This window comes from Bubalus bubalis, chromosome 1 (genome assembly GCF_019923935.1).
Source record: "Bubalus bubalis isolate 160015118507 breed Murrah chromosome 1, NDDB_SH_1, whole genome shotgun sequence".
Lineage (NCBI taxonomy): Eukaryota > Metazoa > Chordata > Mammalia > Artiodactyla > Bovidae > Bubalus > Bubalus bubalis.
This window is the reverse complement of record NC_059157.1, coordinates 29,299,235-29,326,095: the sequence shown is the minus strand read 5'-3', so window position 1 is coordinate 29,326,095 and position 26,861 is coordinate 29,299,235. Positions and strand designations below refer to the sequence as shown.

Genomic DNA, 26,861 nt, shown 5'->3' with positions numbered 1-26,861 from the left:
GTCAAGGAATACCTGGGACCTGAAATCCAGCTCACGTTTCCATCACCAAGTTTTGGAGCGAGGCTCTGTTCACCTAGGTTTGGGGCAACCTTTAGACCAATCTGGTTGAGTCACAAGAAGTTGCTTTTTCCTAGTTTATGTAACAGTGCATATAGGTTAATAACAACCTTGATTTTTTTAAATTAATTAATTAATTTTCAGTTCCGTTCAGTTGCTCAGTCGTGTCCGACTCTTTGTGACCCCATGAATCGCAGCACACCAGGCCTCCCTGTCCATCACCAACTCCTGGAGTTCACTCAAACTCACGTCCATCGAGTCGGTGATGCCATCCAGCCATCTCATACTCTGTCGTCCCCTTTTCCTCCTGCCCCCAATCCCTACCAACATCAGAGTCTTTTCCAATGAGTCAACTCTTCACATGAGATGGCCAAAGTACTGGAGTTTCAGCTTTAGCATCATTTGGAGGCTAATTACTTTACAAAATAGTGGTGGTTTTTGCATACATCAACATGAATCAGCCACGGGTGCGCGTGTCCCCCCATCCTGAACCTCCCTTCCACCTCCCTCCCCACTGCACAACCTTGATTTTAAGAAAAATAAAAATGGTAGGGAACTAAGCCTCAGTGTCTTGAGGTGTGTGTGGGGTGTGTGTGCTCATACATGTGTGTATTTTAGGGAGACATGATGGGAAGAGAGGGTCAACTCTATATGAAAGGAAATTTTAAATGTCTTAATGAATGAACTTTTCTTACAGTTACTTTTCATATTTTATTTTTTCAGAAGAGGACTGTCAGAAGGATCTGGAAAGCAGAGTTTCACTGTGAAAAGCAAAGATCCTTTACCTACCCATTTTACAAAAAATGTACAGAAAGCCATTGCTAAATACAGTCGGTAAGAATTAGCCTTTAAATGCTTCTGATCACAAAATCAAAACTTGCCTGAATGAATATGGGAAACAGAATCACTGATGGGCCATGGATTTCTCCAAGGTGAAAAAAAATAAAACGCTTTATTTTTAGCCAAGTGAAATGTTACACTGCATAAATCTTTTAAAATCAGTGTACTGTGAAAATTAACCAGTATATTTAAAGAAAAAAGAGGAAGTAAGCTCAGAGAGGTGAAGCCGCTTCCCAGTAAAACCTGTTTCCAGTAACTGTCGTTTATGTTACTTATATTTCTTCCTGCAGGGAATCTGTGTCATCATTTTCATCAAGTGGGAGCCCCACGCCTACAGAAGCCCCCAACTCCTGGTCTGGGTCTGGGACACAGAGTTCAACAACTGGTTTATCTACGGAGAGGAGCTCCATTTACTCCTGGAGAGATGATGTATGTCTCACAAAATTTTGGATAATCTCATGGTTACAATTCATAACGATGATCTGCTTTCTTATTTTTTTTTAAGTTTTTACCAAATTAAAATCTTTACCTGGTCCACTTGTACATGCACATAAATATTAAAGCACTGATATGTCACACATAAAACTGAAAATACAGGCACTCTTAAGAAAAATTAAAAAGCTCCCATAACCACACAATCCAGAATCTTAGCTGTTGATAGTTCGGTTTTTCCCACCTCCAAACCCCCCATCAGGTTGTTATATATGATTTCTTGCATAAATATCTGTGTTTGGAAATTCAGGAGAGATTCTGACAATTAGGAACGTGAACAAGAGAAAAATTGGGGAAAAATAAAAGCTGTTTAGAAAAAACACATCACAATTAGGGAATTTCCCCCTGAATATTCTAAATGAGATATTTTACACCTAATCCCAGCAGAAGATGTTAACCCTGTAGTGAGACTGAGCTGGGTGGGACTTTAGTCTGCAGCGCAAACTTACCATTCAAATCTGTGTGATTGCACAGTTTCTGACCTCTTCATCCCCTCAAGAGTCTGAGAATTCCGGAACACAGGCTTTTGTGACGCCCCTGTGGCCTGGAAGAGTCCGGACTAGCTCTTTGGATGGTCTCATTCCTGCTGTTTTCTTGTTTGTGTTCTGGTTTTCTTTGCTTTCTTTAAAAGCAGCTCTCCGCCCTGGACTGTGCATGTGGGTCCACTCCCCGGGGATGGTTTTACATAGTTTTATAGGAGCGGGTCTCCAAAGGGGCCAGAGGGAGAGGGTTGTGGGGTGCGGGGCGGGGGTTGGGGGGCAGCTGAAAGGGAGTCAGCCCTGAATCACTCGGCACTTTTCGGAGGAGATTTGAGTCTGTCACTGGGATAAACACCGCCAACCCCCACCCACACTCTTTGGTCAAAAGAGTGCAGATGGGAAGAAGGCTGAGAACCATTGCTTTATGAAGCATTACCGTCCAAATGCTGGGTTCCTTTCCTGCAAAATTTCAAGTAATTATCCAAAGAGAGTCTTATGACTTCCATTTATAGAGTTTAAATTACTCCAGTCCCTAAACATTGTTTTGCTTTGAATTTTAAAATGTTTATTTACTTTTTAATAGGTAATATTTGTAAAAGCAACAAAATACAAAAGAGAGAAAAATGAGAGAAAAATGAAAATAAGCCCTCTTCATACCCCAGCCAAATACTGTTCTGAGTTTTCTCCTTATTTGTATTTTAAAAGAGGTAATTCAGCTACCCTGCAGTCTGGGAATCTAGTTTTTTATCAACTAAGGGGAAGAAGTATCATGGAAAATATGGAATAGCAGTCTGTGAAAATCAGCCTGAATTGACCATTTTGGATCAGGTATGTCAGGCTGAATTTATGGGTTAGATTTCACACACCTGCCCTGGGAGAAAATGGACTGAACTAAAGCCCTTGCCCTGTAAGCCAATAATTGGTTCCTCCAGTTGTACTTCTGTTCACGTTTTCCTCACTGACTCTAGGTCAGTGAGGTAAGGGCTCAAGGCCTGTTACTTCTCACTCATTTTCAATATACAGAAAAACTGAAGGGTTTTCTCACTGACAGTTCACTGCGTCCACAGCCCAAGAATCTCTTAAGGCCAGACAGGAAAAATGAATATTCTGGTCTCATCCTAATAACCACATCTTTTAGGATACCTAAGATGGTTTTTTGTTTGTTTTTCTGTTTTCCTTGATTAAAAGAAAGTGATTATTTCCCTTTCCATGAAATAATATTCCTTTTCATTAGAAAAAGATTGTAATTTGCAAATGTAGTTAGGTGTCCGATGCACAATTATATGAGGGACACATGTCTGTGTACCCACATATATGTGCATATGTATGTGCTTGGATATATGGTGTGTGTGTTTCTAGCATTATCAATGTCTATGTCAATATGTATATTCATAGCTATAACTATGTTTATGTAAAATCTTGGATTATGAGACTTTCTCGTAGTAGAGATTATCTCTATTTAACAGTTAAGGAAACTAAGTCTCAGTTGGGATGTAATTTTTCAGAAGAGTAAAATTGGAGCCCTGGTATGTCTGGTTTCGATTGAGTCACACTCCCTCCTATTATATAAATTGTAAGTGTCATTGATTCTGAAGCCTTTATTGACAACTTCTAGTCCTGTAACTAAATGTGCATTTCTATATTTTAGGAGTTTGACAAAGCCAGTGCACAGAAAGTGCAGCAGTTATTCTGGGAGGTCGAGGAAATGTTGTTTGAAGGGAAAGTAAGCCCTCACACCCAGAATCTCCAGGCTGAGTGCCGTGAATGGGCGGGCCGGTCCCTGCATCTGAGGTGAGGAGGTTGTTCACAAAAATTCTCCAGAAGGGAGTTGGGAACTGCTCCCTGTTGACCTGTTCAATACGTCGGTATATTTTGAGTGAAAGTGTTTGTCAAAATATGTACCCAGAACACGTGTGCTTTACTGAGAAATCACTCCCTTTGAAATGGTGTCTGAGGAAATCTGGAGACCTTCCAAGTGCACTTTAATCTGTGAGAAGCAGATGGAGCTCGTGCTTGGAAAGGCATTTGTGTATCACAGGGGCAAGAATGGAAGAAGGGAGGGAGTTATCCGTGCCTTCCCACTCCCTAGTCTGTGAGCAGCTATGTCTGTCTGTCCTCGAGGAGCAATGCATGGGGCAAGGTCTGGGCAGGAACAGAGAGATTATTTGCTAGATGATGGCGTGGATGAATCTGACCATCTCATCAAGATCCCTTATGTAGGAGAAGGTCATCTATTTCTTTTTAATATCAAAGATGAAGTATATAGATTGAGTATAAAGGGAAGATTGTCTTCCTTCAATTACTCAGCCAAACCTACTTAGAGGGTTAAAAAAAAAAAATCCATGTCAGTTATCTGAAGTTTCTCTGGGTTATATCTGGGGAGACTACATTAGAACTTCCATACACATGTTGATAAATCTTCTGGTTATCTTAACTAAGTAACTAAGATTTTTAAAACTCCTGACTTAACTAAGATTTTTAAAAATCTTTACTCGGTAGGTTTAATTTTTCATCTCCAGGCCATTGTAAGCCTCTGCCTTAGAATCCACTAGATGTTAATGATGCAACGTGGACTTTCCTAGGCGTCATGGTGCACTTGCCTAAACCCAGGAGCTCAGATCTGTTTCTTTCAGTGTTGTCTTACATACTTAAGATAAAAATGAAGGAAGAGAGAGGGTAGAGAAAAGAAAAGATGGCAAGGACCATAAACCAAGTATATATATTCACATTATTTTCCTTTGTTGCGAATGTATCAGTTAACATAGGGAGCTTCTGTGTGCCTAGCATTACCCTAGTTGTCTGAATGTGATTATACTGTCTCTAAGCTACTTGTTAGTCCTACAAGGGAACTGTTATTCCACTTTGCATACAAAATGGAACAGATGAAATCAGTGGCTCAGGGAGCCTGCAAACTTTGGGTAAAAGCTCTCCATCAATGGCAAGAACAGTGTAGTATGTCCCCTCTCAAAGCCCGTACATTTCCTGTGATCCCGTTACACTGCTCATGTACCAGTATTTACCTTATTGCTTCATACTTTCAAAACTGCTTCAAAACATCTTCCCCTTTCCAATAAAAAAATATTAGTTTCCTTTTTTCCACCCCCCTCCCCCCACTTTCAGAGTATTAGGAAGACAGCTCATCCCGCCTGCTGATGAAGGAGTTGAGCATTTCCAGAGCAGCCGGCCTGCTTCTGCCATCCACGGACCCTTCCTTGATGACTGTGGACACAGCAGCAACATCAGAGAGTATGTTGCTAGAAGTTACTTTCGAAAAGTGTGAAAGTGTTAGTCGCTCAGTCGTGTCTGACTCTCTGCGATCCCATGGACCATAGCCTGCCAGGCTCCTCTGTCCATAGAATTCTCCAGCAATACTGGAGTGGGTTGCCATTTCCTTCTCCAAGGGATCTTTCTTGATCCCTTGACCTCAATCTACCAGACCCAGGTATCGAACCTGGGTGTCCTGCATTGCAGGCAGATTGTTTACCAACTGAGCCACCTGGGAAGCATATTTTAAATTACATATTTAAATGAATAATTAATAGCCAGAGTGTGCATGTGCCAAGTTGCTTCAGTTGCGTCTGACTCTTTGCATCCCTATGAACTATCCATGGCTCCTCTGTCCATGGGATTCTCCAGACAAGAATAGCCATGGAGTGTAGCCATGCCCTCCTCCCGGGGATCTTCCTGACCCAGGGACTGAACCCACATCTCCTGTGGCTCCTGCATTGCAGGTGGATTTTTCACTGCTAAGCCACTGGGGAACCCCAGTAGCCACGACTGAAACAACTTAGCACACACACACACATCCATCCACTGTTACGAGCAGATGTGCTCACGCTCAGTCATGTCTGACTCTTTGCGACTCCGTGGACTGTAGCCCGCCAGGCTCCTCTGTCCATGGAATTCTCCAGGCAAGAATACTGGAGAGAGTTGTCATGCCCTCCTTCAGGGGATCTTCCTGATCCAGGAATGGAACCTGAGTCTCCTGTGTCTCCTGCGTTGGCAGGTAGATTCTTTGCCACTGTGCCATGTAGGAAGCCCTAAAAAGTATTTTCAAATGCATTTTAGTTACACTTTTTCATGTCTATCTCAGCCGCGATCCTTGGCTTCACCAACTTAGAAATTTAGATTTTAATAAAGGGCAAATATAGAGCAATTTTTTTTCACCCAAGATACTTTCGATTCTAAACTGATGGTGCTGTGTGCATGTAATACAAATATCAAGACAGTTAACTTTTAAACTGTTGTTTCAAATACTCTGAGAGGCGGGGGCTAGATGCCAAATCAAGAACTGCCTCATGGTGATGGATACTAAGCCTCAAGACAGTAGCAGAAGAAATAAACTCTATTCTGTGTTCTTTTGCTCATGAACAGATTTTGGTAAATCCCTTATGCCATTCACACATCTTAGGGACGGACTATGCCATGATGCTCCTTCATCATAGCAAAGAAGACACAAACTCGTAGAATAATTAATATTTTTAAGAAGCCCTTAAAAATTTTAATGATGCCTGGGTTAAAATGTTGCTTTTAAGCATATGCCTTTTGTCAAATGTAATGTTTAGTGCTTTTTAAAATTTGGAAATCTGTGGCTTTATAACTAACTGAAGGGCCCACCCTGATCATGTAAACATTATATTGCTGACCCTCATGGAGAATCTGCTTTTCCCCATAGGCTGTGCATCTCTGGCTCTCAGATAGTCCCGGCCGTGCTCTCAGCCCCCTCCCTGCCGGGTCCTGATGGTACCAGGGTTGTGGACCTCATGGCACATTCATCTCTGGAAGAAGAGGTTTTTGATGTGGATGGAAAGATTGAAGAGTATTTTGCTTTTGACAGAAAACAAGAGTAAATAGAATTTTATTCGACATTGACTTAGTACAATAATATTTATTGGGCGTGTATGTTGATTATAGGCTCATGTAGTGTTTTGTGTATTTTTCACTTATCCGAAAGATTTTCCATTCTTTTGAGAGTCCTGTGCACCCCAAAGTTTTTCAATTCCTGGCAGGATATAGATATGTTAGAGCAGTGTTTCCCTGTCTTTCTGACAAAGTGGCACCGACAGAAAATAAGAATCGCGTATAGCGTGTTGGTGAAAGTGGAAAAAGGCTCCTCGTGGCCTTTGTCCCCCAGGGTTTCGGAATCTGCCTGCCCAGGAGAGCAAAGGGGAAAAGGTCCAGGTCAGTCTCTGCTCTAAATGCATATCTGATTCTTAGACAAGTGCTATTGGTATTGTATAATGAAAATTTGCGTCTTGATTAAAAATTAGTACTAAGAAAATGCTGTTTGTCTATATACATACAGTATACATATATGCATGTGTGTCGGATACAGGAGTAGCATTCTTTTAACCTCAACCATTGATAGCTTAGTAATGAGAATGGGTTTTGTCCTTAGTGGCGAGGACTGTCTTGAACAAAAACCAGCTCATCGTCGCAGGACGTGGCATAAGCATGGACTTCCTCCCGTGTCGCCACACGACTGTGTCAGAGATGCGGTGGCTGCAGAAGTATTTGATCATGTCTGGATGAATGTGGTGGAGGTGTTGGAAAAGCTGACCAGAAAAAACTGGGAACTTACAGGTACGTAATTTGTAGAATGTGACGTATTGAAAAGAAAAAGTAACCTGTGCTCCTCAGCTTTCTGTCCCACTTGCTTGACTTGGCCAAATCTAGGACATGACTGGAGTGAGAAGGGAAGTGGGTTTCTGCCTTTATTCACAAGTAACCTTTAATCACCTCAGAAATGACATTCTCACGTTTTGAGCTATAAAAATAAGATTGATGTATTCCTGAAAAAATACAGAAATACATTAGAGAGAAGCTCAAAGTCACTTTTTAAATTCTGATTAAAAAAAATTACCTAACTAATCTCTAGTAATGGGATATTGTTTTTTAATTCTAGATGACATTATTTCTAAAATAAAAGGTCAACAAAGCTAATTTATTAATCACTTCATTTACCTGTATAAAATGTTCTCTACTCGAAACCGAGCAGAAACAAATGATAGAAATGTCAGTGGTGGACAGTAATGACTTGTGTTAACCAATTTTCACAATAGTATAATAATATATCATATATATATTATTATAATAATATAGTAATAATTAATCAATAATTAATATAATAGTATATATTATAATATATTATATATTATATATAATTAATAATATATTAAATATTACTTTTTGCAATCAAAGGGATTAATTGGGATATTATAAAATACCAAGAATCATTCTTGCTCCAAGTGTATAATTCTGATTTTTTTTTCTTACCTACCACTGAAAGGATAGGCATTTCATTAGATGCTCTTGGAAAAGTGTCAAAGCCCATTACTCTGTAGGGTCTGTTCTCTTTAAGGTTCAATGGCCATCGCAGACTCAAGGATCTCAAGAAGAAATGCTCTCTCTGAACAGTGAATTTTAAGTACATATACAGTATTAGATAATGTTTTGTAATAATATTGGTTTTTCTTTGGCACAGAAGGAAAAAAACAGAAAGAAAAATTGAAAGTAGCCGAGAATAAATCTCCACCCATAGTCATTTCCCGCATTAACGCTGATGTGTCCAGTGTTCCACCATCCAGAAGCTCTGAAACTCGAAGTGTATCCCTGGCTTCTCATCTTAACCCACTGCAGGTAGGTGCTTTCTCGCTCTCTCTTTCAGTCTTTATGTATCTGGCCTCAGGTTGTCCAGAGTGCCAGTGTCCAGTGTTAAATTGTTATCAAGATATTTGGGTCTGTTGGCCAATAAGACCAAAATTTTAAAATATTTTATGAAGTTTAATAGAATTTCCAGATTTCCTGATAGAACAGGGACACTCAGATGAAGTTTAATAGAATCACCAGATTGTTTGACAGAGCAGGGACACTCAGATTTGTGACTTTCCAGCTGTTTGGAGTGGTAGAACTGATTCCACAATTTTTGAAAAGAAAACATGCTTTCCCCAGTATTTCTAGACAAGTTGAAGGTTTCGGATGTTCTCCTTCCCTCCCACCAAAGCAATAAAAGACTCAATCAATGAGTATGCATTGAATTCATTCAGCATTTATTGAGTTTGTATTAAGTGAACTGTATTGGGGCTTCTTAGGTGGTTCAGTGGTAAAGAATCTGCCTACCAATGCAGGAGGCCCAGATTCGATCCCTGGGTCAGGAAGATCCCCTGGCATAGGAAATGGCAACCCCCTCCAGTATTTTTGGCTGAGAAATTCCATGGAGGAGCCTGGTGGGCTATAGTCCATGGGGTTGCAAAGAGTCAGACACAACTGAGCACCCACACACCAACTATATTAGGTGTTTTAAGGACACACAGAGATGATCACAGCATATTCTCTGAAATAGTCGAGTGAAAAGTATTATACAGGTCAGATGCAGTGTCTTCTCTAAGTGATGTGCAAAAGAAGGGTTGTAAGAGGATGCGGATGAGGATGATTTACCGTGCCTGAAGCGAGGCTTCATCTTTTAGGTTGGAGATGAAATTTGAGCCAAACATGAGGAAACAGGTAGTTTTCCTGGGTGGGAAGACTGTGTGGGTCAATTCAGACAATTCTCACGTGGAGGCGTGAGGGAGGGCGGCATTGACGGACTGAGGGCTGGAGAATGGGGCACCGGGACCAGCAGAGTCTCTGTGGTAGGACGTGGCATTGGGAATTGAGACCCGTAAGGAGGATTATCTTGGACCTGTTGTTCAACTTTTCTAAACTTCAGTTTCTTTATCTGTAGAATGAGGGCAATCATATGTTGTGCAAGGGGTTGTTGTGAGCACAGAATCATACAAACATGTACTGGGAACTCAATACGGTTTTCTTGAATTACGTCCCTATGTGAAGAAAGATCTAGTGGGAAGTGGGCTGGAAAGGATGCACTTGTTCATGGGAGACCTTCAGGAAGGCTAAGGAGTTTGGACTTTATGTTTGTACAGCCCATCTGGTGTGGGGAAGCAGACAAAAGAGAAGACGAAATTCCTGGTTCTTACAAGTTAGTTGGAGGGAGTCAAGCCATGACAAAGAATACAGCACATGTGCGTATGTGCGCGTGTACACACACACACACACACACACACACACAGAGGCGATCTAGTAGATAATGTTTAGAATAGATGACAGCTGTAGCTTTAGATATATCCAAAGATACAACTTTGGAGGATGACAAAGCAGAGGCAGAAATAGGCACCCAGCATAGGAGCAATAGGGCGTGAGGTTCAGGGAGCAGTGGATTAAAACAGAAATAACTAATAGAATTTACTCTCTAGTGCCAGGGCTTTCCACTTAGTCTTTGCTTGTGCTGTTCAAAAGAAACTTTTGAAATTGCTACCAGCTTAATGTGCTTTTTGGTCTCTTTAAATTGCTGATAGGCTCAATAATATTTCCCACTTTTCATATTAAAATATGAAACGTGAATCACATACAAATGAACAGTGATGACAACATAGAAGAGAAGCTTTAACTATCAGGCAACATAAATATAGGGCTTCCCTGGTGGCTCAGAGGTTAAAGCGTCTGCCTGCAATGTGGGAGACCTGGGTTCGATCCCTGCATCGGGAAGATCCCCTGGAGAAGGAAATGGCAACCCACTCCAGTACTCTTGCCTGGAGAATCCCATGGAGGGAGGATCCTGGTAGGCTACAGTCCACGGGGTTGCAAAGAGTCGGACGCGACTGAGCTACTTCACTTCACTTCAACAAAATATACTTGAGAAATACGGAAAATTTCAAATCTAAGGAAATTTTTCAACAGATATTTTGTTGTACTTATGGCTTTTTATGGTTTTTAAAAATGTTTTTTACAGCTATTTTGTTTTAATTTGGATAAATGTAAAAGAAAGTGAATGGGCAACAAAGTTAAAAGTAAAAATAAAATGCTGCTGCTGCTGCTGCTGCTAAGTCGTTCACGCGTGTCCGACTCTGTGTGACCCCATAGACGGCAGCCCATCAGGCTCCCCCATCCCTGGGATTCTCCAGGCAAGAACACTGGAGTGGGTTGCCATTTCCTTCTCCAATGCATGAAAGTGAAAAGTGAAAGTGAAGTTTCTCGTGTCCAACTCTTCACAACCCCTAGTAGAGTTTATTTTGAAACAGGCAAAGCATTTGGTGGTAATCACACTAGGTCTTAATTTATGCCTCTGACATTTTTATATGCATTCGATATGAGGAAAATGGGATTAGGGTTGCCACATTTTTCTGGAATTAGAATTCTAGTTTTAGAAACCCTGTTTTCCTGAAACTAAATATTATCTTAAATCTACTTGGTCGTATTACAGGCCAGATATTAGATTAGTAATAATTTAGTCTTTATTTCACGCTTTCACCAAGGTTATCAAATTGAATTCTCCTAATAACTCTACGAAGTTGCAGGAGGATTCTTTACTGCTGAGCGACTGGAGAAGCCCATTCAGAAATTCGGTCATTCTTTATTAATTTCTCTTCACATATTTTTAGAAAATAGAGTCCCTTTATTAAATGCACCTCCCATTAGCCAGTTTGAAGGTGTCCTTTAACAGTAATTGCAGTGACCCTGGATGCTTTTTAATTTTTATTGTGTTTACTTTTCTCAGATACACCGCTTCTCCAACAATTTTTATAGTGACTTGAATGGTGTGATGACAATTCAAGCAAAACCACTTCAGCAGAGACCTACCTGTTTTGCAGATAGAACACAGTGCGTATAAAAAATAGTGATCCACCCTCTTCCCCGGGCTGGATGCGTTCTAGCCCTAAAAACCACATGCAGTCAATGTGTAAAAGGACGATAGTCAGGTATCAGCCACAAAACAATTTGTTAGGTTGGGGCTGATAAGAAAAGGGGACTGTAGCTATGAATTCTGCCTCTTGTGGGCTATATGGTTTGATGCAAACCAGAAGAAATTTAGATCTTTTTTCCCTGTTGATGATCCTTCATTGAAATTAAAATTGAGCTGGGCATGTTAGTCTGTTCATTCATTGAACAAATGGGACTATGTTCTGCACGCCAGGCTGTAGACAGAGTCTGCTAAAGGATAAATATGTAAGTGCCCTGTTCTCGCAGAGCTTACCCCTGAGCAATTAAGTTGCTTTCTCTCCCCCAGGAGTGAGCAGGAGGACAAACCATTGGGTGTAGGATCCGCTGTTCTTTCCTCAGCCCAGAACCGTCTGGCCCGGATTATGGATGCTCGTGGACCACAGACCTCCGCAAAGAAAACACTCGCGCACAGGAGGCTGCCTTCTCTTACCTCGGACTCCCAGAGACTGAAAATCCCCAATGTGTACAGTGATGAAGTTCTTAGGGGGACAAAACTGTAAGTCTTGCTTCTCTCTGGTGGTAAAGCAAAGATCACAGAGGACAGAGATGCTGGTCAGTTAGTTTGTGGTTTATTCCAGACAAAGCATCTGCTGTCAGATTTTATATGATCATTGTTCTAAGTGGTTCATTACTCTGGATATTTAACATGAACTGAAGTAGTATACTTAGTTGGATACTAGAATATAAAGTCAGGCCATGTACCTATAGCACAGGCAGCCAAACAAAAGGAAGTTCTTTGAGAGAGAGGGTCTTGGATGGGTTTCAGTGATCGAGTCTGTAAAACGAATAATTAGCTAATTATTAGCGTTTAAAAAACATAATTGATACTTTCATTGTGATGTGTAAAAATTGATGTACATAGCTATTAGAGTAAATAGCTCCAGTAAATAGTTCTTTACTGGCTCAGCAGTAAAGAACCTTACCTGCAATGCAGGAGATGTGGCAGGAGCTGTTCGATTCTTGGACTGGGAAGATCCCTTGGAGAAAGAAATGGTAACCCACTCCAGTATTCTTGCCTGGGAAATCCCATGGACAGCCCATGAGGTCACAGAAGAGTTGGACACAACTTAAAGACTCAACAACAACATACCTATTAGTTTTATTTCTCTCTAAGGACAAGTTTCACTCTGTGTAGGGAATTTCAGATAATCTTTTGGCCTTGGGGAATCAACATCAAATCATTGCCTTATTAAAAAGACATTTGTCGCTTCCTTTAATTGCAGAATTACAGAGGAGCAGTTTTCTCAGTCACCAAGTGTCAGGCAATATTTAGGTTAATAGTAGTGTCTTGTTGATTGCTTTGACAGTCCAAGAACAGCTTTTTTAAATGTATTTTTGGCTGCTTTGGCTCTTAGTCACTGCACACAAGATGTTAAATTGTGGCACATGGGATCTTATCAGTAGTTCCCCAAAGATGGAACCTGCATCTGCAAGCAGATTCTTACCCACTGGACCACAGGGAAGTCCTGTAATGTAGCACTTTTTCATACACTTTTTCACTTAAACATTACTCATATTTTCCATGTTATTGCATATTTTTGAAAGCATGATTTTAATGACTAAAATATAATTATGTGGGTATATGTGTTGCCCTGTTACTGGAAAATTTCATATCTTTTATATTTTCACTATTATAATGTGCAGTGAATATTATCTGACATAAATCTTAGTTGCTATGCTATGCTATGCTAAGTCACTTCAGTCATGTCCGACTCTGTGTGACCCCATAGACGGCAGCCCACCAGGCTCCCCCGTCCCTGGGATTCTCCAGGCAAGAACACTGGAGTGGGTTGCCATTTCCTTCTCCAATGCATGAAAGTGAAAAGAGAAAGTGAAGTAGCTCAGTTGTGTCCGACTCTTAGAGACCCCATGGACTGCAGCCTACCAGGCTCCTCTCTCTGTCCATGGGATTTTCCAGGCAAGAGTACTAGAGTGGGGTGCCATTGCCTTCTCCAAATCTTAGTTAGGGTGTCTTAAAATTGTTTCCTGGTAGTGAGTCCTAGAAGTAAAGCTACTAGGTCAAAGATTATGGATATTTTTAAGGCTCTTGAAATATTTTTTCAAAGTTCTTCTAAGAATGGTTCTACCAATTTTTATAGATCCCCTGGCAACAGACAAGACTCTTTCCTTACAGCCTGTAAACTTTAGGTAGTATGTGTATTTTAAAACCTGATGGATCAAAACCTGTCATATTTTAATTTTCATAAGTTTATGATTAGTGAATAAATGAAAAATGAATTAGAATTCATTTCTAGAGTATCCATCTCTATTCTTGTGCATGAGTTGGATCATTTAATTTTTCAATGTTATTATCTGGTAAGGAAGGTGTCTTATCATCCTTACTCTTCTTTTATTAAAATTTCTAATCCATCCTGATAAATTTTACAATCTGGTTGTCAAATTTTAAAAAAAGTATCACATTGGACCTCATAGCTTTAAATCTATTTAAGATTTAGGAATAATTGACATTTTCAGAATATTTAGTTTTCCCATCAAAGAGCATTATCTTGCCTCTTGATTTTATGACCTTACATAAAATTTTGTGGTTTTCCTCACCTAAGCCCTGCAGAGTAGAATTAATTTTATCCTGCATTGATTGCTCTATTCCCTAAATTTCTACAGCAGTTGTAATAAGAACCAGATACTGGACATAGCACTATATCAACTGCATTGCCTTGTAATCTAATTATTTATGTGTCTTCATCTTGTTTTCAATAACTTGTAATCTCCCTTAGGGCTTCCCTGGTGTCTCAGTGGTAAAGAATCCTTCTGCCAATGCAGGAGAGGCAGGAGACACAGGTTTGATCCATGAGTCCAGAAGATCCCCTGGAGGAGGAAATGGCAACCCACTCCAGTATTCTTGCCTGGGAAATCCCATGGACAGAGGAGCCTGGTGGGCTACAGATCACAGGGTCGCACAAGGTTGGACACAGCTTAGAGACTAAACAACAACAAATCTCCATAAGGGGAGGAACTAGACCTTCAGAAACTTGTGTGTTCTGCGCATAGCTGAGCACTTATTAAACACAGGCTCATAGTCCTTGCTAAACACGGGAGTGACTGGAGCTGGGGCTCAGTCCCCCGCCCACATTCATCTTCAGGAAACTCAGCTCATTCTGCTAGGTGCTGGAGGCAGGCTGTGATCAATAGCTCAGGTGAGGAGCTTTGCAGAAAAGTCTTTTGTCCCTCTGCACCTGGGTGCTCAGGTCACGTTGTTGTGTTTACAGGCAAACTGGCGTGGACCGTATGGGCTCCCCACCGACTCAAACCCCATGGAGCCGGCTGCCCCCAATAGGCTCCGAGACTGGAGAGCACCACGTGGCAGGTCCCGGATCACGCCCTGTTTCCGTAAGACAAATGTCTTAATACTTAAGTGCACCATTTTCACTGTTTGTTGGAAAGCAAGCAGACATAACTGTAACACTTTCACAAGAGCTCAGTAGCATAAAACATCTCCCTGATCTGCTTCCTGAAAGTCAGTAGCTTGTGAGAATTTACAGGAGGCTGGATGGTTGATTCAATATTTTGTGAAATACAAACATGGCCTGAATTAAATCAGAGGGTCCAGGTGTCAAGGAAATATCTGGTGGTCAGGATGGTGTAGTAAGGAAAAGTGTGAAGGTTAGGTAAAGAGGGGCTTCCCTGGGGGCTCAGATGGTAAAGAATCTGCCTGCGATGCAGGAGACCTGAGTTCGATCCCTGGGTTGGGAAAATCCCCTGGAGAAGAAAATGGCAACCCACTCCAGTATTCTTGCCTGGAGAATCCTGTGGACAGGTAGATCTGTGTTTGAAGCCTGTCACACAAACTCTCTGTATGATTTGGTACAAATTAATCTCCCTTAATTTTATTTATAAAAGGGCAATAATGATTCCCACATCAAAGAATTGCTATAAGGATTAAATGAATTTATAGATGTTAAATAATGCCTGGCATAGATTAAAAGCACAGTAAAATACTCTGCCATTTTTACTAGTTCTCTTTTTTTTTTGGCCCTGCCACATGGCATCAGGGATCTTAGTTCCCTGACCAGGGATTGAACCCTGGCCATGGCAATGAAAATGCCGAGTCCCTAACCATGGACTACCGGCGAAGCCCTAAACTCTCATCTTTATAGCTAATCTGTACCATGTTCACTGCAGTGTAGAGGCACTGTCTTCTTCACCCAAGCTCAGTTCAGCCAAGCAATTACAGAAAGCCTGAGGAAGCTATGATGCTGGTAGGAAGCATAATCAGATTTCCCCCAGATTTATACAGACTTCTCACTGCTGCTGCTGCTAAGTCGCTTCAGTCGTGTCCGACTCTGTGCGACCCCATAGACGGCAGCCCACCAGGCTCCCCTGTCCCTGGGATTCTCCAGGCAAGAACACTGGAGTGGGTTGCCATTTCCTTCTCCAATGCATGAAAGTGAAAAGTGAAACTGAAGTTGCTCAGTCGTGTCTGACTCTTAGCGACCCCATGGACTGCAGCCTACCAGGCTCCTCCATCCATGGGATTCTCCAGGCAAGAGTACTGGAGTGGGGTGTCATTGCCTTCTCCGAGACTCCAATATAAGCAACTATTTATTTTAATTTTTGGCCATGTAGCATATAGAATCTTAGTTCCCTGACAAGGCATTAAATCCCCACCCTCTGCATTGGAAGTGTGGAGCCTTAACCATTGGAGAGCCAAAGAAGTCTAACTTGTGTCTCTTTGATAAAATATAGAAGAATGCCAACCATAGGAAACATAAAGTCTAGAGAGAGAAAAACCAACTGAGGCAGTGCTTTCTCTCACATTCCTTCTGCCTCCTTGGGCACAGCAATAAAAATCATTCCCAGAAGGCAAGAGTTGCAAAGCTTTAATATTTAACCTTAGAATATTGTGGCTTAGAGTGGAATCATAAAAGCAGTCAAACATCACATTTAAAAAAATTCAGATGCCTCACAAATTCACCCATGCTGCATTCACAAATGCAGAATAACATTTCTATCATAATTTAATATTAATAATTTTATGTGGTTAATGTTTTAATCCATATTTACTTATTAGGGCTTTATCAGATTAAAAGATACAGTTAGTTACACAAAGTATATTTTGATACTTGTGTTAGTAGACCTTATACTTAGCAACATCTAAATATAAGTTTTTCAAATAAGCGAAAGAATGAATAGATGAGAGACTGATTGAAACATATACAGATTTTCTCTTGTCTTTTTAAGAATTGCATTTGTTTTAAAAAGAATATATTATCCTTTATTTAGCTCAGAGGAAGACATCTACAAAATCATGGGTTGAGTGCATTACCTGATAATGTAGAACGGTCACCTCTTCGAGAAAGATCTCTAACCATGGAACAGTTTTCAAGGCCCAGCACTACCCATACATTTCGGGTAGGTTCTCTGTTAACCGTTAACTCTGATTCTTAAAAATATTCAAAACAATAAAACTCATCCTTCATTTTATTTTTCTTCTAACAGTCAGATACACCTCAAAAAGGTTCATTAACACTGATGGAATTTGCTGGGCATGTGTGGACAGGTCAAGGTTTTTTAACAGGTCAGTGTTTTCCATATACAAACAAAACGATGTCATATGTGAAGTTTCAAGTTTTCAAGATTATCTACCTTGAGAGGATAATTTTGACCAAGTGTTTGTAGTCTTTGGTTGTATCTCAGGAATTTTTATGAAGAGCAAAATACAAAGACAAGCACTTCTCTACTGTTGGTTAAAAAACAAAAATCTTCTGAGTACATTTGAAGATATAACTCTATTTTTTTTTAACAGTTCATGAATCCAGTAGCATCTCATCTGGCAAACAGATACTCTGAGAAGTTGCAGGGCATGGACAGCTTTTATAAAAGGAAGGCAGGCCAAGGAAAGGAAGTCATAAGCAAAGGAAAAAGGAAAGTTCATTGGAGGAAAGGAAAGGGTTAAGTGATGATGGCTTCTCATTGGCTGAGCTGCTGGGTTTCCCATTGGCTGGGCTTGTTGCTCGGCAACAAGGAAGTCTTCCCTCCTCCTGCTGGGGTAGGATGCGGCTGGGCTGCTTGTTTGGGAGACCAAGATAGTTTCTTTCTGGTTGTGCTGAGCTTAGTCACTCAGTCGTGTCCGACTCTTTGCGACTCCAAGGACTGTAGCCCACCAGGCTCCTCTGTCTGTGAGGTTCTCCTGGAGTGGATTGCCATGACCTTCTCCCAGGCATCTTCCCAACTCAGGGAAAAAACCCAGGTCTCCCGCATTGCAGGCAGATTCTTTATTGTCTGAGGCACCAGGGAAGCCCAAGAATACTGGAGTGAGTAGCTTATCCCTTCTCCAGGGGATCTTCCCAACCCAGGAATCGAACTGGGTCTCTTGCATTGCAGGCATGCTTTACCAGCTGTCTTCTATTGGGATTTTTGAAGGTGAGTGGTAAGCAGGCTAGAGAGCTCCCTCTACTGGCCTTCTGCCCCCAACTTTGGCTGAGGTTTCCTTTTATTAATTTTCATAATCTTAAAAGAGAAAATGCCCAAAGGTTCTGAATAACTTAGGGCCTCACCCACGTAAAAAAGAAAATGCTGTCTTATGAGTCTTAAGAGAAATCAAGGTCTTTCTCTGTTGTAGAGTTTCTACACTTTTCTTCTAAATGAAACTCGATACTTTTAGATTCTCTTTGAAGATCTAATTACAAAAATGCTTCACAAAAGTAATAATACAAATATTCCAGTTATTTTATGATTTAGAGTTTTACAGATAAATACTTATTCTCAGCTAATATGCCATTTAACCCAGTATTCTTGCCTGGAGAATCCCAGGGACGAGGGAGCCTGGTGGGCTGCTGTCTATGGGGTCACACAGAGTCAGACATGACTGAAGTGACTTAGCAGCAGCAGCATGCCATTTAAAGAATGAGGTTTCTAGCCTGAACTCAGGCCAATGATATTTTAATTTTCAAAACCATTGCCAGCATTTTTATTTAAGGAGGTAACATAGCATCGTCCCCTGGAAAAGGGATATGGCAACCCACTGCAGTACCCTTGCCTGGAAAGTCGCATGGACAGAGGAGCCTGGTGGGCTCACGAAATATGTCATGACTCAGTGACTAAACCACCACCACCATATAGCGTTGTCGTGAGGTGTGTCACTCTGGAATCAAATGCCTAACTCTAGTACCTATTGGCTGAGCACTTTAAGAGAGCCTCAGCCTCTCCTGAGGGGCTTCCTTGGTGGCTCAGTGGTAAAGAATCTACCTGCCAATGCAGGAGATGCAAGAGAGGCAGGTTTGATTCCCAGTATGGAAAGATCCCCACGAGGAGGAAATGACAACCCACTCCAATATTCTTATCTGGGAAAAATCCCATAAACAGAGGAGCCTAGTGGGCTACAGTCCATGGGGTCACAAAAGAGTCAGACACAATTTAGCAACTAAACAAAGACAATAACAACCTCTTTGGATCTTAGTTCTTTTGTAATAGACTAGATAGACTAATTATTGGAAAAACGTATGGAAAGGACCTAGCCAGATGTCAAGGATACATTGTTCACTCAAAAATTATGAACCATTTTTATTATGAATAATCTGAAACATAGAGGACAATTTGCTGTTTTAAGGGAAATACTTAATATAGTATCATTTATTATTATTATTTTATAGTATCATTTTAAGATAAATCTAGTATAATTCAAGCATTGGGACAGTCTAGGCTTATCACTGTTTATATCAGCCGAGCATAGTGATGTCAAAGAGTTCTTTATTCGTTTGAAATTTCCCTTGCTATGCTCATAGCTCTAAGCTGCCAGGCCTTTTTGTTGCTGTTTTTCTTATACGTTCCCCAGCAGTGTTTGCTATCGTTTTCAGTGACAATAGTTCTTTCTGTAAATGGCGGCCATGATACTTGAGAGACAGGAGAGTGAGAGTTGATAAATGTGATCTCTGCAGATGGCTGCAGATGGTGCTGAGGAGTTTTGATGAAATTGATTTTGGAGATGTTGATCGAAGTGTGCTAAGTAGAAAAGTGGAATAGCACACAGGAAGAGAGGTTAGGAAGGGGAAACCGAAGTCTGAATTTGTTTAAAATCTACACTCTTACTTTTTCACCAAATACTAAGTTACTGTATTCTCTTATCAATAACTTTCTGACAACTATTATTATTGCTGGTTGGAGCCCTCTTTCATGTCTATAGAAGTGATGGAAGGGAGACTTCCCTGGTGGTCCATTGGCTAAGCTCCATGCTCCCAATGCAGGGGGCCCAGGTTCGATCCCTGGTCAGGGAACTAGATCCCACATGCTGCAACTGAGACGAGACACAGCCAAAATAAAATTAAAGTAAAATAAAGTAGTAATATGATTTTTTTTCAAAGCAATGAAAGGTACATAAGAGAGATGATCCTGTATTTCTAACGATGTATTTTCTCTCTGATGAGCAGGCATGTGGTTTGTGCTTACCTTTGTTCCCAGATCCAAAAGCAGCAGGGATATAAACTTACCAACATTTGCTCTGTAGCAGGAAAAAAGAAAAAAAAAGAAATGAGAGGCAAATAGTGGGAAGGACTTCTTAAGGCAGCTGACAGTTATCTGGGACAATTCACAGCCAGGATCCAGGCCCAGTTAAGGGGAGCACCCTTCCTTCTTCTCAGCACCCCAAATGGCAGTTTCTCCATATGACTGTTCCCTGATTTGTGTAAAAGTGACATTACAATTTTTTTAATTAAAAAAAATATATATCATGTGCATGGAACATGCAAACATGACCCTTTTGAGAGCTGGGGTTTGTAAAAACATTTGAATGAGAATTTTTCTTGGTGTTTCAGGCTCACAGTATCCACCTAAATCTTTCCAGAGGACAACACTGACTTTAAGAAAGAGATTCCAAGTGGCCTCCTGATGTGACATCACCAGAACTACAACCCTTCTGGAGCATTCAAAGCCTCAGCACACCATTTATCACTTGAAAAGTGGAAGAATTATTATGTTATGTATCTGACAGTCTGAGATGTTAGACTGCCTGAGAGAAATGCAAACAAATAAACAATTTAATTTTGAACACTTTGCATTGTTAAGAGAATATGAGTCAAAATTACCAACCTCCTCCTTTATTGGAAGCATTCCTATACAGGTTCTTTAGGTTTTACTCAGATGAATCTAGTATGTGTTTATAATCCATCCTTTAATCAGTTATACACAGATATCCACATGCTTAATGTGTGTATTCATACACTAACATATGGAAGTATATTATTTAGGAAAAAAGCCTTTTTATCTAACAGTATATAACTATGTCTTGACATTTTTGTCTCATTCTGTTATTAACGCCATCAAAATCATAGTCACTAATAGATATTACTCCCTCTTTAGAAGATAGAAAAGTTGGTACAGTATGCTAGGTTGACTCATATTCAGATTGTTCTAGTCATTGTCCTGACTTAGAGGAAAGTCAATGGCTAAGTGTCTCAAGCCAGTTTTGTTTTTACTAGTTTTCATGCTCAAATTCAGGCAGTCTATTTCAAATACAATAAAAGTATTCCAAATTGATTGCTTGTGTAAAAGCTGAATATAAATGTATTTAAGCCATATTGCATATGGTTTCCTCTTTACTATTAACGACAAGAAGTGCTCATCTACTGGTGGGAAGTGTTTGCAGCAGCATCTTCCTCATCTTAACACAATCTGATCTCTGCTTAAATGGTCACTTCTGCAGAAAACCTTCCCAGACCCCTCTGTCTCAACAGCAGCTTTATCCACCCTCTGTCCTCTAGCCTTGCCATATTTTTCTTCAGAGCACATGTCCTGACCTGATATTAATATAGAAAATTGAACAGAGAAGGTGCGGGAGCAGTATCAATTGGAGGCAAGCCTCTAGGGTCCTTTATCTTTTGCTTCCTTTTCCCCCTACCTACCGTTGTTTTCCTTTAATAGTGACTGAAATCCTTGGATTCAGATATTGTCAGATCTCAAATGGCCATGTCTTCTTTTCTATCAGAGAAGTATAGTCTATGCATATAAAGTGCCTGTAAAAAAAGGTAAAAGAAAGTCAGCCCAATGACTAGAACAATCTGATTATTAGTCAACCTGGCATATTGTACCAACTTTTCTAAAGGAGGGAGTAATATCTATAAGTGACTAGGATTTTAATGGCATTAATAATAGAATGAGACAAAAGTCAAGACAGTTATATACTGCTAGATTAAAAAGGCATATTCCTAAATAATATACTTTCATATATTAGTGTGAATACATGCACTAAGCATGTGTGTGACTGTGTGACCATCATCCTGGATTTATTACTTCATCAAATATTTATCAAGCACCTTCTTCATGTAAGATTCTGGAACATTGGGCTGAACAAGACAAAGACTTTGCCCTAACAGAACTTATATTCTCATGAAGGACACAGAGTATAAACAAATCAATAGAAATATAAGGTCAGATAATAATAAATGCGATGAAGAAACATAAAATATGGCCATGTGACAGGATGGAAAGAGTTGCAAGTTTAGACAGAATAATCAGGAAAGGCTTTATTGCAAAGAGTATTTGAGCAAAGACTCAAAGAACATGAGAAAAGTCATATAGAGATGAAAAAAAAAAATTCTAGACATAGGGGAAAACACATAGCCTAAAACAGGAGCATACCTGGAGGTTTAGAGAGCAGTAAAGAGGCCGGTGGGACACGGGATGGATGTAGCAAGCGGGTAAATAATAAGAGATGAGATCAGTAAAGTAACAGGGGCAAGGGATTAAGATTCTTTTTTGGCGGTGGGAGTTATAAGTTACCTGAAACCAGAAGCCACTGGAGAATTTTGAGGACAGAGTGATGTAAGATGATGTTTCAGATTAGATGACAGAGGGGCAGCTGGTGACAAGTCAGGGACTTTGGGTGTGTTCTCAAATTTGAACCAATAGGATTTGCTGTTGGATTGGATGAGGAGGGTAACAACAACAACAAAAAGAATCCAGGTTGACCCCAAGGCTTTGGTTTAATACTTGGAAAGATGATGTTGACATTTACCCATCAGAAAGAATTCAAGAGAAGCAGATTTGGAAGCATGTTGGGATGTGTTTGTCTGATGCCTATTAGATGTCTAAGTGGAGATGTTACACTGGGGTTTAAAGAGGAGGTTCAGACTGGGGGAATATATATACATGCAGATACATATAGATACAGATATATATACCCCAGATATATATATATATTTTATATATATATATATATAATTTAAGTACTGAAATGGATGAGCTAAACAAGAGAGTGGAGAATGGAAAAGCAGAGAAAAAGAGTTCGAGCTCTAGGTATTTTAACATCTAGTGGTATGTGGTGCGAAGAGAAACTAGCAAAGCAGAAAAGAATGACCGGTGAGGGAGAAAACAGTCCAGAGAATATGGAATCCTCAAAGTTAAACGGGGCAGGGGTTCAAGGAAGTAATAAGCACTCACATATGTTGAATGCTGTTGATAAGTCAATTTAGATAGGGTCTGAGAAATGACTTAAAGGTTTAGCTACATGGAAGATAGGGCTTCCCTCATAGCTCAGTTTGTAAGACCCTGGTTCAATTCCTGGGTCGGGAAGATCCCCTGGAGAAGGGATAGGCTACCCACTCCAGTATTCTTCCCTTGTGGCTTCCCTTGTGACTCATCGAAAAAGAGTTGCCAGTCCAGGTCCGATGCACGATACTGGATGCTTGGGGCTGTTGCACTGGGATGACCCAGAGGGATGGTATGGGGAGGGAGGAGGGAGGAGGGTTCAGGATGGGGAACACGTGTATACCTGTGGCAGATTCATGTTGATATATGGCAAAACCAATACAATATTGTAAAGTTAAAAAAAATAAAAAAGACCCACAGCTTGAAAAAAAAAATAAACAGCAAAAAAAAAAAAAAAAGAATCTGCCTGCAATGTGAGAGACCTGGGTTCCATCCCTGGTTTGGGAAGATCCCCTGGAGAAGGAAAGGCTACCCACTCCAGTATTCTGGCCTAGAGAATTCCATGGACTGTATAGCCCATGGGGTTGCAAAGAGTCAGACACACCTGAGTGACTTAAAAAAAAAAAAAACATGGAAGATATTGGTGATCTTGACAAGATCTGTGCTAGGAGAATGAATGGTCAAGGCAAAACTCTGACTGCAGAGGCTTCAGGAGAGAATACAGGGAGAGGAATTGAAGATGATAGGAATTTACACTTGATGGTTTGACGTGTGTGAGTATATAGATACCATAGTTCTGTATCCAGCCAGAATTTGTTTTTCAGTCTAAAATAAACTTTTTCATATTGGGAACCATTCCAAGTGACAGAAAATTTCAGTAAATCCAAGTGTCAACGTTTACAAAGCCCTTCTGTAGTTTATAACATATTCTGGCCTACCACTTTAACTGTCAAAAGCACTTGCTGGAGAGAGTGGCAAAGACCTTCCAAGTGAGAAGGAATTCATCCTTTACTCTAGAATGAATCTTCAGGAGGGAAGGTTCACACCTTCCTACTCAGTCAGATTCATTCCGCAAGGCTGACAATCAACACAGTTACAAAGGCTGATAGTCTTGACCTTGGCAGAGCACTGTTCCCTACACAGAGGATTCTTCCACTTTATGGTGGACTCACTGTGCGCTTTGTCGCCAAGAGAGAAAGGATGGTGCTGTACATTTCTTGCAGGCCTGGCCATTTGACTGGTTTCATCTGAAATTTCAATATTCCAAGGCAATTTCAATATTCCAAGGCAGTATGAGAAGGTCCCATCTGGTAACAAGGAAACCATAGGAAAGATGAAAGGAAACAAAATAGAAGGCTTTTATTGTGTTGCCCCTTTAAAAAAAACAAACTTCAGTGCCTCTTCCTCACTCACAAATTGTCTTCAAAATAGAAATAAAAATTTAAGCCTGGCAGTCAAGCTCTATTTCAGCTTGCTCCATGCCGCCAAATTATCTTGCTCTTGTCACTATGAGTTGACCTGTGTGCAAACAGGAGCCCCTCCACTGCCTTTAGAATCCCTCATATCTTCCCCTGGGTGGGGGCATTTCTTGGCTCACATTTGCTGCTTGCTCCTGGGATCACCCTGTTTCTCCACTTCCGAAGGCAGCACTTGTATGTAACAGTTCTTGTTTTGTCCACAGAGATTAGCAGAGAGTCAGATATATACAAACCCTGTACTTTTATTTGTATAACGGACCTTGTAGTTGAGCCTTGATACATTTTTTGGAGAGATGTTAGTCATGTGGGATCTTAGTTCCCGACCAAGTAGAAGTGCAGAGTCTTAGTCACAGGGCCACCAGGAAGTTCTATCCTTGATCCTTTAGAGAGGAGGAAATCGAAGTCCAGGAAGATATACTAACAGATGCTGCAGATACACTTTTTTAAAGTCTTAAAGTAAACAATATAGACATGAATCACATAAAAGTTCAAGATTCTTCCCCATTCCCAAATGATCAATTTGCTCAGTATTTTTCTTTCCAGATATCAGTCTAGCAGTAGAAAGAAAGAAAAACAAAGGGCTGGTGTACTGTGATGACCCAGAGGGATGTTATGGGGAGGGAGGTGGGAGGGGGTTTCAGGATTGGGAACACATGTACACCCATGGTGGATTCATGTTGATGTATGGCAAAACCAATACAATATTGTAAAGTAATTAGCCTCTAATTAAAATAAATAAATTTAAAATTAAAGAAAAAAAGTCTCCCAAAGAGGGCATTAGGTTAAATACTTGGTTCTGCGACTTGCTTATTTTTTTCACTTAATATTTCACAAACATTGTTCTATGTCAGTATATGTTGATGACTTGAAATCCAGTTAGAGAAAAGTCTTAGGTTTCTTCTGCAGGTGACTGTGAGCAAACTATACAATAGCTGCTGGAAAAACTAATCCAATTAAGCAAAGTAAAAATGCAGGATATTCTCTTTGCATCCTGCTGTTGTGTGAAAATTGTATAAATCTTAATTATGTTGAACTGGTTCATAGTGCTTTTCAGGTCTACTATATCCTTCTACTTTTCTGCCTATTAATTTTTTAGAGTTTGATATTGAAATTCCAACTAAAAATCTTTTTTTTTTTCCAACTAAAAATCTTAATTCGTCTAGTTTTTGATATTGAAACTCCAAGTAAAAATCTTAATGTATCTACTTTAAGAGTAATTTTAATATATAGTGGAACTGAATGTAACTGTTCTTTATTTCTCACGTCTCCTGTAAATGTGTTATCACACTTTCATAATTTAAAAAAGAAAAATATGCAGGGTATTCTCAATACTTCATCTTCCTTGGCACTTTTTCTACAATTTAGGGACCTTCTGCTAGGAGAGGAACACTCCCCTCTCAGTCCCTTTTCGAGGAAGTATCAAGAGTAGAAAAGGAAAGGAGAATCAGGACTGAGCACCTGGAGAAAAGGGAGGAATTGAGAGTCAGAGAACCCAGGCCCTGGGCGGAACCGGAGGGTCCTTCTCACTGTCCTTACTTTTTCCCTGTGCGGGCTCTGCGGTGTGTCGTCTTTCCCTTTTCAGCGTGCTCCCCAACTGCTGTCTCCTTATCAAATCCTCCTCTGCCAGCATCTCTTACCTTCACCGCTTTCAGAGACCCCCACCTCCATCCTCACCCACCCGCCATTGTCTTGTTCTCTTGGGGTGCTAACTTTTCTTGGTCCCGAAAAATATTCTGAAAAATACTTGGATCATAGCTTGGATTACTCAACTCACCTGTGTCGCAATCAGCCGCCCAATGCAGCCTGATAACTGGTGCCCCGAAGGTCGTGCCCCTAAGGCTACTCAGCATCAAAGTAGGCAGCTACCAGGGTGACCCTAACGTGGAAGCCAAGAAGCAACCCATCTCCATCCGGGCTGGCAGCCGGTCCTAGCGGAGTGCAAAGGAGCGAGGTTAGATACCCAGCCGCGAGCGAAAAATGAGCTCCAGAGGTTGAGCTTCAAACCAGATGCTTTTTTTTTTTTTTTTTTTCCATTTTAAAACATCCAGCTCGCTATACCCTGAAGTTGTCCGGGACCCAGCAGCTGCTGGGTATAACCCACGCAGCCCCCAGCCCCTGGACGCCTCTCCATCACTAAACCGCTTGCTTCCACTCCACCTTCATTATCCTCCAGTCTCCACCCACTAACGTGCCTCCGTTTACACCCGCACAGCCTATTGAGCGCTCAAGCCGCTTTCCGAACTTTCGTTTTCCGCTGGAAGCACAACAGAGGCCGGTGCGCGTTACGAAGGCTTTGACCCGTCATAACAAGCCCGGCCGGGCGTCGTCGGCTCGGAGACCAGAGTGGGAGCCAGACGGG

General features: G+C 40.8%; 1 protein-coding gene and 1 long non-coding RNA gene across 8 annotated transcripts in view; one reads left to right on the top strand and one right to left on the bottom strand.

Moving 5' to 3' along the window:
* FAM149A (family with sequence similarity 149 member A) overlaps nucleotides 1-20,646 on the top strand; it is a 39,412-nt gene extending 18,766 nt beyond the window's left edge. Inside the window, exons 2-15 of one of the 4 annotated variants that reach the window (XM_006060285.3) lie at nucleotides 781-891; nucleotides 1,188-1,326; nucleotides 3,517-3,659; nucleotides 4,989-5,114; nucleotides 6,544-6,714; nucleotides 7,267-7,451; nucleotides 8,353-8,507; nucleotides 9,791-9,889; nucleotides 11,422-11,525; nucleotides 11,932-12,141; nucleotides 14,873-14,993; nucleotides 16,887-17,015; nucleotides 17,103-17,181; nucleotides 20,414-20,646. In XM_006060285.3, the coding sequence (XP_006060347.2) occupies nucleotides 781-891; nucleotides 1,188-1,326; nucleotides 3,517-3,659; nucleotides 4,989-5,114; nucleotides 6,544-6,714; nucleotides 7,267-7,451; nucleotides 8,353-8,507; nucleotides 9,791-9,889; nucleotides 11,422-11,525; nucleotides 11,932-12,141; nucleotides 14,873-14,993; nucleotides 16,887-17,015; nucleotides 17,103-17,181; nucleotides 20,414-20,487 (1,846 nt within the window). In that variant the 3' untranslated portion in view covers nucleotides 20,488-20,646. The remainder of the gene's footprint in view (nucleotides 1-780; nucleotides 892-1,187; nucleotides 1,327-3,516; nucleotides 3,660-4,988; nucleotides 5,115-6,543; nucleotides 6,715-7,266; nucleotides 7,452-8,352; nucleotides 8,508-9,790; nucleotides 9,890-11,421; nucleotides 11,526-11,931; nucleotides 12,142-14,872; nucleotides 14,994-16,886; nucleotides 17,016-17,102; nucleotides 17,182-20,413) is intronic. The other 3 variants (XM_025279761.2, XM_025279754.2, XM_025279769.2) reach the window with 3 other exon arrangements.
* LOC102395436 lies at nucleotides 19,683-26,642 on the bottom strand. 4 transcript variants are annotated; one of them, XR_003107732.2, is made up of 5 exons: nucleotides 26,277-26,642; nucleotides 24,762-24,882; nucleotides 24,197-24,331; nucleotides 21,500-21,610; nucleotides 19,683-20,100 (listed from the first exon to the last, which is right to left on the bottom strand). It is a non-coding gene; the product is annotated as an uncharacterized LOC102395436 (long non-coding RNA). The 4 variants fall into 4 exon arrangements; XR_006549123.1 differs by having other exon boundaries at nucleotides 24,762-26,642; XR_003107734.2 differs by having other exon boundaries at nucleotides 24,197-24,952.
* Nucleotides 26,643-26,861: the final 219 nt, after the last annotated feature.